General features: G+C 50.1%; 1 protein-coding gene across 1 annotated transcript; it reads left to right on the plus strand.

The window, feature by feature from the left end:
- Positions 1–3,433: 3,433 nt before the first annotated feature.
- On the plus strand, positions 3,434–13,824 carry LOC149428965 (uncharacterized). Its single transcript, XM_089666890.1, has 4 exons — positions 3,434–3,664; positions 3,742–4,001; positions 9,864–10,035; positions 12,372–13,824. Exons 1-4 carry the CDS (start codon positions 3,434–3,436, stop codon positions 13,623–13,625), a joined length of 1,917 nt encoding a protein of 638 aa, XP_089523016.1. The 3' UTR covers positions 13,626–13,824.
- The last annotated feature ends 1,995 nt before the right edge of the window (positions 13,825–15,819 follow it).

Consider the following 15,819-nt stretch of genomic DNA (forward strand, 5'->3'; position numbering starts at 1 on the left):
GAAAGCTCTAGTTGTGTGAAGAAAATGATAAAATTTTAGTTTGGGTACAATGAATGACAATTGCGCGGTCATACAACAAAGTGTGAGAGCGCTGAGACCTGAAAAATGGCCTGGGGGCAGGAAGGGGGTAAAATTGCCCGGTATTGAAATGGTTAAAGTGTACAAAACATAAACAAAATTTCAGGGCCGTTCCTGGCGGCTGCTGTAGTGGGCAGTGTGGTGTGTGATTCAGCACATCACACATTCCCCCCCCCCCCCACCCCCTTTTTCTTTTTTGTGCAAACTTTATTTTAGCCCGGGTTCACATATATGCGGTGCGGTATATCGCATGTCATTCGCACAGGAACCGCACTGCATTCCTTTGCCAATCACATGCGATTTGTGCGCGGTGCGATCGGAGTTGTACGTTTTGTATGGCTCTAATCGCACCGCACCAAAAAGGTGCAGGATCCTTTTTTGGGTCCGCACTAGAATCGGATCACATGGGTACTCACACCTATGCGATCCGATTCTGCACATCGCACTGCGTTTTGCAGACCGCTTTCGGGGTGTTAACTTAACACACACATCCGCAGCGGTTCGCATGAATGGGGTGCAATTCTAATGTGTGGAATTCGCACTGAAAACGCTGTGAATTCCGGACCGCATCGGCGTGAACCCGGGATAAAGCTCTGAAATCTTCCGGGATATCGTCCTTCTGACCTGTAATAACTCTCTGTATTCTATAATATGATGTTTATTAGCGCTTCCTCTTCAGTGGTTTGTAAGATATATAACCGCCGCGGTTTCTGTTGGAAAAACAGGATATTACACAACGGAGACCGTTTGTCAGAATTTCTAAACTCTGTTGAATAATGTCCCCAGGCTGGGCTGCAGATCACTCGCCCTCTGCGGTTCTGGCTGCCCGCTGCTTGATTCTGGTCTATCTGCACTGTCCCTTTAAAACATTTTTGAATGCATGCATCCCTTGTGATAGAAATAATTAGTGACAGGTCCTCTTTATGGAGAGATATGGGGGGGGGGGGGACAATGAGACATAATTAGTGACAGGTCCTCTTTATGGAGAGATATGGGGGGGGGGGGGACAATGAGACATAATTAGTGACGGGTCCTCTTTGTGGAGAGATATGGGGGGGGGGGGACAATGAGACATAATTAGTGACGGGTCCTCTTTATGGAGAGATATGGGGGGGGACGACGACAATGAGACATAATTAGTGACGGGTCCTCTTTATGGAGAGATATGGGGGGGACAATGAGACATAATTAGTGACGGGTCCTCTTTATGGAGAGATATGGGGGGGGGACAATGAGACATAATTAGTGACAGGTCCTCTTTATGGAGAGATATGGGGGGGACGACAATGAGACATAATTAGTGATGGGTCCTCTTTATGGAGAGATATGGGGGGGGGGGGGGGACAATGAGACATAATTAGTGACGGGTCCTCTTTATGGAGAGATATGGAGGGGGGGGGGGGGCAATGAGACATAATTAGTGACGGGTCCTCTTTATGGAGAGATATGGGGGGGGGGGGACAATGAGACATAATTAGTGACAGGTCCTCTTTATGGAGAGATATGGGGGGGGGGGGACAATGAGACATAATTAGTGACAGGTCCTCTTTATGGAGAGATATGGGGGGGGGGGGACAATGAGACATAATTAGTGACGGGTTCTCTTTATGGAGAGATATGGGGGGGGGACAATGAGACATAATTAGTGACGGGTCCTCTTTATGGAAAGATATGGAGGGGGGGGGGGGACAATGAGACATAATTAGGGACAGGTCCTCTTTATGGAGAGATATGGGGGGGGGGGGGGGGACAATGAGACATAATTAGTGGCGGGTCCTCTTTATGGAGAGATATGGGGGGGGGGGACAATGAGACATAATTAGTGACGGGTCCTCTTTGTGGAGAGATATGGGGGGACAATCAGACATAATTAGTGACGGGTCCTCTTTGTGGAGAGATATGGGGGGGGGGGGGGACAATGAGACATAATTAGGGACAGGTCCTCTTTATGGAGGGATATGGGGGGGGGGACAATGAGACATAATTAGGGACAGGTCCTCTTTATGGAGAGATATGGGGGGGGGGGGGGACAATGAGACATAATTAGTGGCGGGTCCTCTTTATGGAGAGATATGGGGGGGGGGGGGACAATGAGACATAATTAGTGACGGGTCCTCTTTGTGGAGAGATATGGGGGGGGGGGGACAATGAGACATAATTAGTGGCGGGTCCTCTTTATGGAGAGATATGGGGGGGGGGGGACAATGAGACATAATTAGTGGCGGGTCCTCTTTATGGAGAGATATGGGGGTGGGGGGACAATCAGACATAATTAGTGACGGGTCCTCTTTGTGGAGAGATATGGGGGGGGGGGGGGACAATGAGACATAATTAGGGACAGGTCCTCTTTATGGAGGGATATGGGGGGGGGACAATGAGACATAATTAGGGACAGGTCCTCTTTATGGAGAGATATGGGGGGGGGGACAATGAGACATAATTAGTAACAGGTCCTTTTTATGGAGAGATATGGGGGGGGGACAATGAGACATAATTAGTGACGGGTCCTCTTTATGGAGAGATATGGGGGGGGGGGGGACAATGAGACATAATTAGTGACAGGTCCTCTTTATGGAGAGATATGGGGGGGGGACAATGAGACATAATTAGTGACGGGTCCTCTTTATGGAGGGATATGGGGGGGGGGGGCAATGAGACATAATTAGTGACAGGTCCTTTTTATGGAGAGATATGGGGGGGGGGACAATGAGACATAATTAGTGACGGGTCCTCTTTATGGAGAGATATGGGGGGGGGGGACAATGAGACATAATTAGTGACAGGTCCTCTTTATGGAGAGATATGGGGGGGGACAATGAGACATAATTAGTGACGGGTCCTCTTTATGGAGGGTTATGGGGGGGGGGTCAATACGACCCCACATCTCTCCTCTGCGATGTAAAGCATTGATCTAGTGCTTTAAAAAAAATGGCCGGAACCGGAAGTGACATCACTCTGGTCCTCCAAGGGCATAGAGATGAGTGGCGGCCATCTTTCCTTCACTCCTCTCTATGCTCAGCGCCGGGATGGCAATCATCATTAAAAAACTGCATTTTGCAGAATAATTAAAAAAAAACCCGGATCAGGGAGGGGCAAATACTTTTTCACGGCACATTACATACACGCATTACAACACGCAATATAACACGCATTACAACACGCAATATAACACGCATTACAACACGCAATATAACACGCATTACAACACGCAATATAACACGCATTACAACACGCATTCTGCTGTCAGCAAACCGCAATAAGACGGAGCGGGCTTTGCATGTTTTGTGTATTTGATGGGTGGCTATGGGGCAACACAGACAGTCTGTATTTCACACACTACTTTGAGGTAAGCAGCATGGCTCCTATTGGCCTACACCGCACCAATCACAGTCCAGGCCTGACGTCCGCCATGTTTCCGTCTCCACAGGGGAAGAACGTCTACTTGTCGCAGATCTACAACCTGACCCTGCTGTGTATGGAGGACTACACCATCGAGCCGCAGTCGGTGCAGTTCCTCGTGCAGCACGGATTTGACTTCAACAAGCAGTACTCCTGCGGGATCTCGTACTACAAAGGCAACGACAAGGTAATGGCGGCTTCCATCAGATCCGGTCTGCCTGTGCGTGCCGCCATCAGTAATACATCTCCTTTCTGTCCATGCAGGGCGATGAGCGGCGTCTGCAGACCGTCCGCACCCTCTTCCTGGAGCTGCTGCGCGCCCGCAAGCCTCTCATCCTCCACAATGGTTTGATCGATCTGGCTTTCCTCTATCAGTGTTTCTACGCTCAGCTCCCCGAGAAGATCATGAACTTCGTGGCCGACCTCTCGGAAATGTTCCCGGCCGGCATCTACGACACCAAATACGCCTCGGAGTTTGAGACGCGCTTCACCGCCTCTTACCTGGAGTACGCCTATAAGAAATGGTGAGCCCAGATTCCGCTCCGTTTTGGGTTTTATTGGCGTTGGGGGTGGCCCCACCACCTCTGAAAGGTGATCTGAGAGGAGATTGCTTTTCAGAGGAGCGGCAGTCCTTCTCTCCTGAGAACTGACACTTCCAGGAGGAAACTACATATCTCACACAATCTCGGGGTCTCTCCTGAGAACTGACACTTCCAGGAGGAAACTACATATCCCACAATCTCGGGGTCTCTCCTGAGGACTGACACTTCCAGGAGGAAACTATATATCCCACAATCTCGGGATCTCTCCTGAGAACTGACACTTCCAGGAGGAAACTACATATCCCACAATCTCGGGGTCTCTCCTGAGAACTGACACTTCCAGGAGGAAACTACATATCCCACAATCCCGGGATCTCTCCTGAGAACTGACACTTCCAGGAGGAAACTACATATCTCACACAATCTCGGGGTCTCTCCTGAGAACTGACACTTCCAGGAGGAAACTACATATCCCACAATCTCGGGGTCTCTCCTGAGAACTGACACTTCCAGGAGGAAACTACATATCTCACACAATCTCGGGGTCTCTCCTGAGAACTGACACTTCCAGGAGGAAACTACATATCCCACAATCTCGGGGTCTCTCCTGAGGACTGACACTTCCAGGAGGAAACTACATATCCCACAATCTCGGGGGCTCTCCTGAGGACTGACACTTCCAGGAGGAAACTACATATCCCACAATCCCGGGATCTCTCCTGAGAACTGACACTTCCAGGAAGAAACTACATATCCCACAATCTCGGGGTCTCTCCTGAGAACTGACACTTCCAGGAGGAAACTACATATCCCACAATCTCGGGGTCTCTCCTGAGGACTGACACTTCCAGGAGGAAACAACATATATCACACAATCTCAGGGTCTCTCCTGAGAACTGACACTTCCAGGAAGAAACTACATATCCCACAATCTCGGGGTCTCTCCTGAGAACTGACACTTCCAGGAGGAAACTACATATCCCACAATCTCGGGGTCTCTCCTGAGAACTGACACTTCCAGGAAGAAACTACATATCTCACAATCCCGGGATCTCTCCTGAGAACTGACATTTCCAGGAAGAATCTACATATCCCACAATCCCGGGGTCTCTCTTGAGAACTGACACTTCCAGGAAGAATCTACATATCCCACAATCCCGGGGTCTCCTGAGAACTGACACTTCCAGGAAGAAACTACATATCCCACAATCCCGGGGTCTCCTGAGAACTGACACTTCCAGGAAGAAACTACATATCACACAATCCCGGGGTCTCTCCTGAGAGCTGACACTTCCAGGAGGAAACTACATATCCCATAATCCCGAGGTCTCTCCTGAGAACTGACACTTTCAGGAAGAAACTACATATCCCACAATCTCGGGGTCTCTCCTGAGAACTGACACTTCCAGGAGGAAACCACATATCGCACAATCTCGGGGTCTCTCCTGAGGACTGACACTTCCAGGAGGAAACTACATATCCCACAATCTCGGGGTCTCTCCTGAGGACTGACACTCCAGGAGGAAACAACATATATCACACAATCTCAGGGTCTCTCCTGAGAACTGACACTTCCAGGAAGAAACTACATATCCCACAATCTCGGGGTCTCTCCTGAGAACTGACACTTCCAGGAGGAAACTACATATCCCACAATCTCGGGGTCTCTCCTGAGAACTGACACTCCAGGAAGAATCTACATATCCCACAATCCCGGGTTCTCCTGAGAACTGACATTTCCAGGAAGAATCTAGATATCCCACAATCTCGGGGTCTCTCCTGAGAACTGACACTTTCAGGAAGAATCTACATATCCCACAATCCTGGGGTCTCTCCTGAGAACTGACACTTCCAGGAAGAAACTACATATCACACAATCCCGGGGTCTCTCTTGAGAACTGACACTTCCAGGAAGAAACTACATATCACACAATCCCGGGGTCTCTCCTGAGAGCTGACACTTCCAGGAGGAAACTACATATCCCATAATCCCGGGGTCTCTCCTGAGAACTGACACTTCCAGGAAGAAACTACATATCTCACAATCCCGGGATCTCTCCTGAGAACTGACATTTCCAGGAGGAAACTACATATCCCATAATCCCGGGGTCTCTCCTGAGAACTGACACTTCCAGGAAGAAACTACATATCCCACAATCCCGGGGTCTCTCTTGAGAACTGACACTTCCAGGAAGAATCTACATATCCCACAATCCCGGGGTCTCCTGAGAACTGACGCTTCCAGGAAGAAACTACATATCCCACAATCCCGGGGTCTCCTGAGAACTGACACTTCCAGGAAGAAACTACATATCACACAATCCCGGGGTCTCTCCTGAGAGCTGACACTTCCAGGAGGAAACTACATATCCCATAATCCCGGGGTCTCTCCTGAGAACTGACACTTTCAGGAAGAAACTAGATATCCCATAATCCCGGGATCTCTCCTGAGAACTGACACTTTCAGGAAGAATCTACATATCCTACAATCCCGGGGTCTCTCCTGAGAACTGACACTTCCAGGAGGAAACTACATATCCCACAATCCCGGGGTCTCCTGAGAACTGACACTTCCAGGAGGAAACTACATATCCCACAATCCCGGGGTCTCCTGAGAACTGACACTTCCAGGAGGAAACTACATATCCCATAATCCCGGGGTCTCCTGAGAACTGACACTTCCAGGAGAAAACTACATATCCCATAATCCCGGTCTCTGCAGCCACCTGGGATGGTACACATTTCCTCCCTTTATTTGGCGGTGGTGCAGATATTCCTTGTAGAGGAGAATTGGGGGTTTTGCAGCATCTTGTTTGCTATGAGTCTTTCCTGCACATTCAGCAATGCAGGGCCCTCTGTTCTGTTTGTACACTCACCGGCCACTTTATTGGGTCCACCGTGCTAGTGCCAAGAAAATCTCCCTGACACCATGACACCACCACCAGCCTGAACCATTGATAGAAGGCAGGATGGATCCACCACACCATGACACCACCACCAGCCTGAACCATGGATACAAGGCAGGATGGATCCACCACACCATGACACCACCACCAGCCTGAACCGTGGATACAAGGCAGGATGGATCCACCACACCATGACACCACCACCAGCCTGAACCGTGGATACAAGGCAGGATGGATCCACCACACCATGACACCACCACCAGCCTGAACCGTGGATACAAGGCAGGATGGATCCACCACACCATGACACCACCACCAGCCTGAACCATTGATACAAGGCAGGATGGATCCACCACACCATGACACCACCACCAGCCTGAACCATTGATACAAGGCAGGATGGATCCACCACACCATGACACCACCACCACCAGCCTGAACCATTGATACAAGGCAGGATGGATCCCCCACACCATGACACCACCATCACCAGCCTGAACCGTGGATACAAGGCAGGATGGATCCACCACACCATGACACCACCACCAGCCTGAACCATTGATACAAGGCAGGATGGATCCACCACACCATGACAGCACCACCAGCCTGAACCATTGATACAAGGCAGGATGGATCCCCCACACCATGACACCACCATCACCAGCCTGAACCGTGGATACAAGGCAGGATGGATCCACCACACCATGACACCATCACCAGCCTGAACCGTGGATACAAGGCAGGATGGATCCACCACACCATGACACCACCACCAGCCTGAACCATGGATACAAGGCAGGATGGATCCACCACACCATGACACCACCATCACCAGCCTGAACCATTGATACAAGGCAGGATGGATCCACCACACCATGACACCACCATCACCAGCCTGAACCATTGATACAAGGCAGGATGGATCCACCACACCATGACACCACCACCAGCCTGAACCGTGGATACAAGGCAGGATGGATCTACCACACCATGACACCACCACCAGCCTGAACCAATGATACAAGGCAGGATGGATCCACCACACCATGACACCACCACCAGCCTGAACCATAGATACAAGGCAGGATGGATCCCCCACACCATGACACCACCACCAGCCTGAACCATGGATACAAGGCAGGATGGATCCCCCACACCATGACACCACCACCAGCCTGAACCATGGATACAAGGCAGGATGGATCCCCCACACCATGACACCACCACCACCAGCCTGAACCATGGATACCAGGCAGGATGGATCCCCCACACCATGACACCACCAGCCTGAACCATGGATACAAGGCAGGATGGATCCCCCACACCATGACACCACCACCAGCCTATACCATGGATACCAGGCAGGATGGATCCCCCACACCATGACACCACCACCAGCCTGAACCATGGATACCAGGCAGGATGGATCCCCCACACCATGACACCACCACCAGCCTGAACCATGGATACCAGGCAGGATGGATCCCCCACACCATGACACCACCAACCTGAACCATTGATACAAGGCAGGATGGATCCCCCACACCATGACACCACCACCAGCCTGAACCGCTGATACAAGGCAGGATAGATCCACCTCACCATGACACCACCACCAGCCTGAACCATTGATACAAGGCAAGATGGATCCCCCACACCATGACACCACCAGCCTGAACCATTGATACAAACAGGATGGATCCCCCACACCATGACACCACCACCACCAGCCTGAACCATGGATACAAGTAGGATGGATCCACCACACCATGACACCACCACCAGCCTGAACCGTGGATACAAGGCAGGATGGATCCACCACACCATGACACCACCACCAGCCTGAACCGTGGATACAAGGCAGGATGGATCCACCACACCATGACACCACCACCAGCCTGAACCGTGGATACAAGGCAGGATGGATCCCCCACACCATGACACCACCACCAGCCTGAACCGTTGATACAAGGCAGGATGGATCCCCCACACCATGACACCACCACCAGCCTGAACCGTTGATACAAGGCAGGATGGATCCATGCTTTCATGTTGTTAACACCAAATTCTGACCCTACTATCTGAATCTCACAGCTGAAATCCAGACTCATCAGTCCAGGCAATGTTTTTCCAACCTTCTATTGTCCAGTTTTGGTGATCCTGTGCGAATTGTAGCCTCCGTTTCCTGTTCTTAGCTGACAGGAGTGGTACCCGGTGTGGTCTTCTGCTGACAGGAGTGGTACCTGGTGTGGTCTTCTGCTGACAGGAGTGGCACCTGGTGTGGTCTTCTGCTGACAGGAGTGGTACCCAGTGTGGTCTTCTGCTGCTGTAGCCCATCTGCTTCAAGATTGGACATGTACGTTCAGAGATGGTATTCTGCATACCTTGGGTGTAACGAGGGGTTATTGGAGTTCCTGTTGCCTTTCTATCATCTGGAACCAGTCTGCCCATTCTCCTCTGACCTCTGACACCAACAAGGCATTTTCCTTCACACAACTGCCACTCACTGGATATTTTCTCTTTTTTGGACCATTCTCCCTAAACCCTAGAGATGGTTGTGAGTGAAAATCCCAGGAGATCAGCAGTTTTTAAATCCTCAGACCAGCCCCTCTGGCACCAACAACCATGCCACGTGCAAAGTCACTTAAATCCCCTTTCTTCCCCATTCTGATGCTCGGTTTGAACTTCAGCAAGTCGTCTTCACCACGTCTAGATACCTAAATGCATTGAGTTGCTGCCATGTGATTGGCTGATTAGTCATTTGTGTTACCGAGCCATTGGACAGGTGGACCTCATGGAGTGTCAGGTGAGTGTATGTGTGGTCTCATGTGGTCTCCTGCTGTGTGAGGACAGTGCAGGGCAGCACGCCGGCTGAGGGTGTTTCCGGTCCTCTGACATGTTCTGTGCGGTTTTCAAACATTCTTTCCTGTCTTTGCAGCAAGCGTGAGAACTGTCGGAGGATGGGCTCGAGCACCAATCATCTCTCCGTAGAGTTCTGCCACTATTCCACCAGCATGTCAACGTACGTGGACTACCGCCTGTGCTCCCTCCCCGACCAGGAACCCCCCGGCTCCGCCACAGACGGGCCACACATCTGCGAGACGTTCTCTGTAAGTGTCACCCCAGAGATTCCCGGGGTCAGTGCAGCTCCCGATTCCGAGTCCCTGGTTGTCGTATAGAAATACGTGGAAATATTCCCCTTCACTGAGGAGGACTGCTTGGCCTGAGTCAGGAGTGAGAGGTCCAGTGCTGGCCCTTTAAGAAACCTAATGCTGGAGGCATTTCATGGGCTTCCTGATCATGTGATCACTGTGATTGGCTGTTGGTGTTCATGTGATCGGGAGCTTGTGCTACCGGCTCCTGATTGTTGCTGTGTGGCACAAAGCCGGTTCATGTGCACTATATTGCCCAAAGTATTGGCCCCGCCCTCCCTATCATGTGATTCAGGTGTTCCAATCCCCTCCTTATCATGTGATTCAGGGGTTCCAATCCCCTCCATATCATGTGATTCAGGGGTTCCAATCCCCTCCCTATCATGTGATTCAGGGGTTCCAATCCCCTCCCTATCATGTGATTCAGGGGTTCCAATCCCCTCCATATCATGTGATTCAGGAGTTCCAATCCCCTCCATATCATGTGATTCAGGGGTTCCAATCCCCTCCATATCAAGTGATTCAGGGGTTCCAATCCCCTCCATATCATGTGATTCAGGGGTTCCAATCGCCTCCAATCATGTGATTCAGGGGTTCCAATCCCCTCCATATCATGTGATTCAGGGGTTCCAATCCCCTCCATATCATGTGATTCAGGGGTTCCAATCCCCTCCATATCATGTGATTCAGGGGTTCCAATCCCCTCCCAATCATGTGATTCAGGGGTTCCAATCCCCTCCCAATCATGTGATTCAGGGGTTCCAATCCCCTCCCAATCATGTGATTCAGGGGTTCCAATCCCCTCCCATTCATGTGATTCAGGGGTTCCAATCCCCTCCCATTCATGTGATTCAGGGGTTCCAATCCTCTCCATATCATGTGATTCAGGCGTTCCAATCCCCTCCATATCATATGACTCAGGTGTTCCAATCCCCTCCATATCATGTGATTCAGGCGTTCCAATCCCCTCCATATCAAGTGATTCAGGCGCTCCAATCCCCTCCATATCAAGTGATTCAAGCGTTCCAATCCCCTCCCATTCATGTGATTCAGGCGTTCCAATCCCCTCCCATTCATGTGATTCAGGGGTTCCAATCCCCTCCATATCATGTGATTCAGGGGTTCCAATCCCCTCCATATCGTGATTCAGGGGTTCCAATCCCCTCCCATTCATGTGATTCAGGAGTTCCAATCCCCTCCATATCAGGTGATTCAGGCGTTACAATCCCCTCCATATCAAGTGATTCAGGCGTTACAATCCCCTCCATATCAAGTGATTCAGGCGTTCCAATCCCCTCCATATCAAGTGATTCAGGCGTTCCAATCCCCTCCATATCAAGTGATTCAGGCGTTCCAATCCCCTCCATATCAAGTGATTCAGGCGTTCCAATCCCCTCCATATCAAGTGATTCAGGCGTTCCAATCCCCTCCATATCAAGTGATTCAGGCGTTCCAATCCCCTCCATATCATGTGATTCAGGCGTTCCAATCCCCTCCATATCAAGTGATTCAGACGTTCCAATCCCCTCTAAATCGTGATTCAGGCGTTCCAATCCCCTCTCATTCATGTGATTCAGGCGTTCCAATCCCCTCCCAATCATGTGATTCAGGTGTTCCAATCCCCTCCATATCATGTGATTCAGGTGTTCCAATCCCCTCCATATCATGTGATTCAGGTGTTCCAATCCCCTCCATATCATGTGATTCAGGTGTTCCAATCCCCTCTCATTCATGTGATCCAGGTGTTCCAATCCCCTCCATATCATGTGATTCAGGTGTTCCAATCCCCTCCATGGACACAGGTGTATACAATCCCGCCCCTAGGCATGCAGACGGCTTCTACAAACGTTGGTGAAAGAATGGGTCCTATACGTTGCTGAAGGTGTTTTCCATTAAAATGTTGCTAAAGGGAGATTTTTTTTCTTTTTAATTAAAATATCAAACATGTTATACTTCCTGCTCTGTGCAGTGGTATTGCACAGAACACCCCCACTTCCTCCTCTTCTCTGCCCACTTCCCCACCCCCCACTTCCTCTTCCTCTTCACTGCATTTGATTGACAGCAGCAAGAGCCAACCAGCACGTCTATGTATGAAGAGGAAGCGAGGGGAGAAGAGCTGCAGCCGTGCACAGCGCCGACCTCTTCTCTCATCTCTTCCCCTTCACACAAGGAATCTAAAAACATTTCTTACCTTCGTACAACCAACACGTGAAGGTGATAAAAATCGTTTTTAGGGTTAGAATCACTTTAAATATTCCATGCTGATCACGTCTAACATTTCCAATGTATTGCAGGCGTACGGCTGGTGCCCCAAAGGGCCGCAGTGTGCTCTCTCCCACAACATTGACCTGATCATCGATGAGGATGAGAAGGGCAGAGAAGACAAGAAGAGGAGGAGACGGAAGAGAAAGAAGGAGGTTGCAGTACAAGGAAAAGAGACCCATGAGGAGGCGAGCATGAAACCCCCTTGTAGGAAGATCTTTGTGGACCCTTCCGATCCTTCAGAGAAGAAGGGAGAGGAACATATGGCGAGCATGGAGCCCCCTTGTAAGAAGCTCTTTGTAGACCCTTCCGATCCTTCAGAGAAGAAGGGAGAGGAAAACATGGCGAGCATGGAACCCCCTTGTAAGAAGCTCTTTGTAGACCCTTCCGATCCTTCAGAGAAGAAGGGAGAGGAACATATGGCGAGCATGGAACCCCCTTGTAAGAAGCTCTTTGTGGACCCTTCAGATCCGTCAGAGGAGAAAGGAGAGGAACACATGGCGAGCATGGGACCCCCTAGTAGGAAGATCTTTGTGGACCCTTCCGATCCTCCAGAGAAGAAGGGAAAGGAACACATGGCGAGCATGGGACCCCCTAGTAGGAAGATCTTTGTGGACCCTTCTGATCCTCCAGAGAAGAAGGGAGAGGAACACATGGCGAGCATGGGACTCCCTAGTAGGAAGATCTTTGTGGACCCTTCTGATCCTCCAGAGGAGAAGGGAGAGGAACACATGGCAAGCATGGGACCCCCTTGTAGCAAACCTTCAGTGGACCCTTCTGATCCCCCAGAGCAAGAGGAGAAAGGACAGAAACACATGGAGACTGAGAAAGAAGACGTCTCAATGGAGGAGACCATTTTGGGGTCCTCTGACCAATCTGAGATGAAGGAGGTGCCCACACTGAGAGTCTCTTCCAATCAGGGTGAAGACCACAATGGACCTCCAGCAACTGTAGCCATAGATTTGTCACGAAGAGACTCTCAGACCTGCAAACCCATTGAAGAGGGTCACCATGTGCGGCCCCCTAAGCAGAAAGCTCCCACCGCGTCTGACGCGGGAACCCACAGAGCCGGCTTTGACGCCTTCATGACGGGATACATTCTGGCCTACGTGTGGATGCTAAAGAGGGGCGATAACGCGGACGCTTCCGCCTGCCTCCCGGACTGCCAAAATAAAATTTATCTCAGCGGGAAGAACGTTCCTCTACAGATCATCAAAAGCGTCTTCGCCAAAAACTCCCGCGCCCACATGCAGAAAATTAAACTGATCGCGGCCCATGACGCCTAATGATCCGCCATCTTTAATGGGCAGCATGCAGGGATCTTTAACTGTTTATGGAGTACATTGTGTTGACTTTAGCACCTGTGTTTTTTTTGGTTTTTTTTTTTATTGTTCCTGGTTTGGACGGACGATTCATGTGAAGTCTGGATTTCTATTCTCTGTATTCCAGAATATCTTCATCAGCAGTAAAATCCATCAGAGGGTTTCCAGTCTCATTGGAGGCAGCCGTTGTCTGTGACGTCAAAAGAAAGCCAGCAGCAATCCACCTACAATTCAATAAGGATGTAACTTTATTGCTCTGGACAAACAAACACACACAGAGGTGTTGATTTACTAAAGGCAAATGAGACTGAGCACTTTGCAAAGGGCAGTTCCTCCAGAGCTTAGGAAATGAGCAGAAGCTCTTCTGAATTCCATCATCCAATCACATGCAAGCAAAAATGTTTTTTTTTTTTTTTTTTTTTTAATTTTCCTTGCATGTGATTGGTTATTCTTTGCAAAGTGAAGCTTCACCTCATTTATTAAGCTCTCCAGAAACTGCACTTTGCAAACCGCACAGTCTATTCGGCTTTAGTAAATGAACCCCAGAGTCACGATCTGGGACCACCACCCCCGGCGCGTTTCGTCATAGTGATCTTTTGGAAAAAACACAACAGAGGAGGAGGAGATGGCAATAAAGTTACATTCGTGCTGAATTGTTACCAGTCTTGTCGGCTACTTCTTCCTAGATGCCCGGAGAGGGTTCTGGGATGAGCCCCCGTCTGGCTGCTGCCACTTGGTCTGTTTAGGGGGTGAACTCTATAGTCAAGTCATAAATAAAAATATCAGCACAAGGGACAGGACTTGCTATCCGTGCGATATGTGCCATGTGCTGCTGGCTCCTGCTTTAGAAGAAATCGTCCTCCGATCCCCACAAACCTCTGGTATTGGGGGGGGGGGGGGTTCATAGAGCCGAGCGACCTGTCCTATGCATTCATCAGGAGTAGTGACTGTGCCCGCCCCTTTCGCCCTCTTCCTCCATTCAGAGGCTGTACTAAAGCTTCTATCAATGACAAACCATCTATGAATGGAGGAGGGGCAGATGAATGAAAGGTGGGCCTCCTCCATTCATAGAAGGTATAGTATAGGAGGTGGGCGGGAATAATCAGCACTCTTCATAGAGCTTGTGACGTGTCCCTCTGATTTATTAACCCCTGCTGCACCGAGAGATTACAGGGGTGGGAGTAGGAGGGCAAGATGGGGGTGATGGCAATCATCGGAGGAGGATTTTCAACTAAAGCAAGAGCCAGCAGCACAAGGGACACAATGCATTGATGGTAAGTGATGTCCCTTATGCTGATTATTTTTTTTTTAACTAAATTTAGACTTTAAGGACTTGTGAGCCGAGAACACACTTCTTCTGGTCGCATTTCAAATGTCAGAAGATATGGAATGCAGACAGAAAGCGGCGAGTAGCAATCCAGCAATAGCCAATCAGAAGTTGCCGCACTGCTGAGTACGGGGTGCTTTGTGTTATGGAATGAGCCCAGTGCTAGTTCTGTGTGTGTGAGCGGCCTTCATAGGAGCTGGGCCCATGCATGACTAGCTGACAGGTTGGTGTCAATGCCCACCCCGCCTAGCAGCATGTAATCATCTCTCCTGCTAACCCCCCCGCCTTCCCCATTCAGCCCCCACCTTTCCATCCAGCTCCCGAGGGAGATGAGAAAATCTAAGCTCCTCGTAGGTGGAGCTTTCACAGGATTGAGGACGCTTTACTTGTCCCCATGTGACAGTGCTGGGCCAATCACCAAAGCACCAGTGTTGTCACATGTTCCCTGAATGACTGCTCCAGCACACAGCCTGTGATTGACAGCCTCAGCTCTGTTCCTGGGTGATTGGGGGGGGGGGGGGGTTGGTGTCCTTTCCCTCCAATCAGCTGTCCTCACTGAATGTAACTTCAGCTCCCTCTGTTCTGAATTCTCAAACAAGCTTTATAAACTCATCACTTTGGACGGTTTGTAGAGAAAAGACTGCAGATAAACAGGTACAACTGATGTGGGAGGATTTGTTTCACCTCTGTGTATCACCTGAGGCCGGTCACTTCACTGGGGATATTTATATATATACATAAGCACACACACACACAGAATCTTATACCCGCAGTTGATCCAGAGGAAGGCACTTCCCCCCCCCCCCCCCCGATCCAATTTGCTCCTGCGGG

This window comes from Staurois parvus, unplaced genomic scaffold (genome assembly GCF_062004578.1).
Source record: "Staurois parvus isolate SC_StPar_1 unplaced genomic scaffold, SC_StPar_1.0 ptg002887l, whole genome shotgun sequence".
Classification (NCBI taxonomy): Eukaryota; Metazoa; Chordata; class Amphibia; order Anura; family Ranidae; genus Staurois; species Staurois parvus.

Excerpts from the sequence above, each read along its gene's own strand:
- LOC149428965 (XM_089666890.1), top strand. The coding sequence starts at position 3,434 with ATGGCTCCTATTGGCCTACACCGCACCAATCACAGTCCAGGCCTGACG. Across the intron at positions 4,002-9,863 it reads GAGTACGCCTATAAGAAATG|CAAGCGTGAGAACTGTCGGA; the intron begins GTGAGCCCAGAT and ends CTGTCTTTGCAG. Across the intron at positions 10,036-12,371 it reads ACATCTGCGAGACGTTCTCT|GCGTACGGCTGGTGCCCCAA; the intron begins GTAAGTGTCACC and ends AATGTATTGCAG.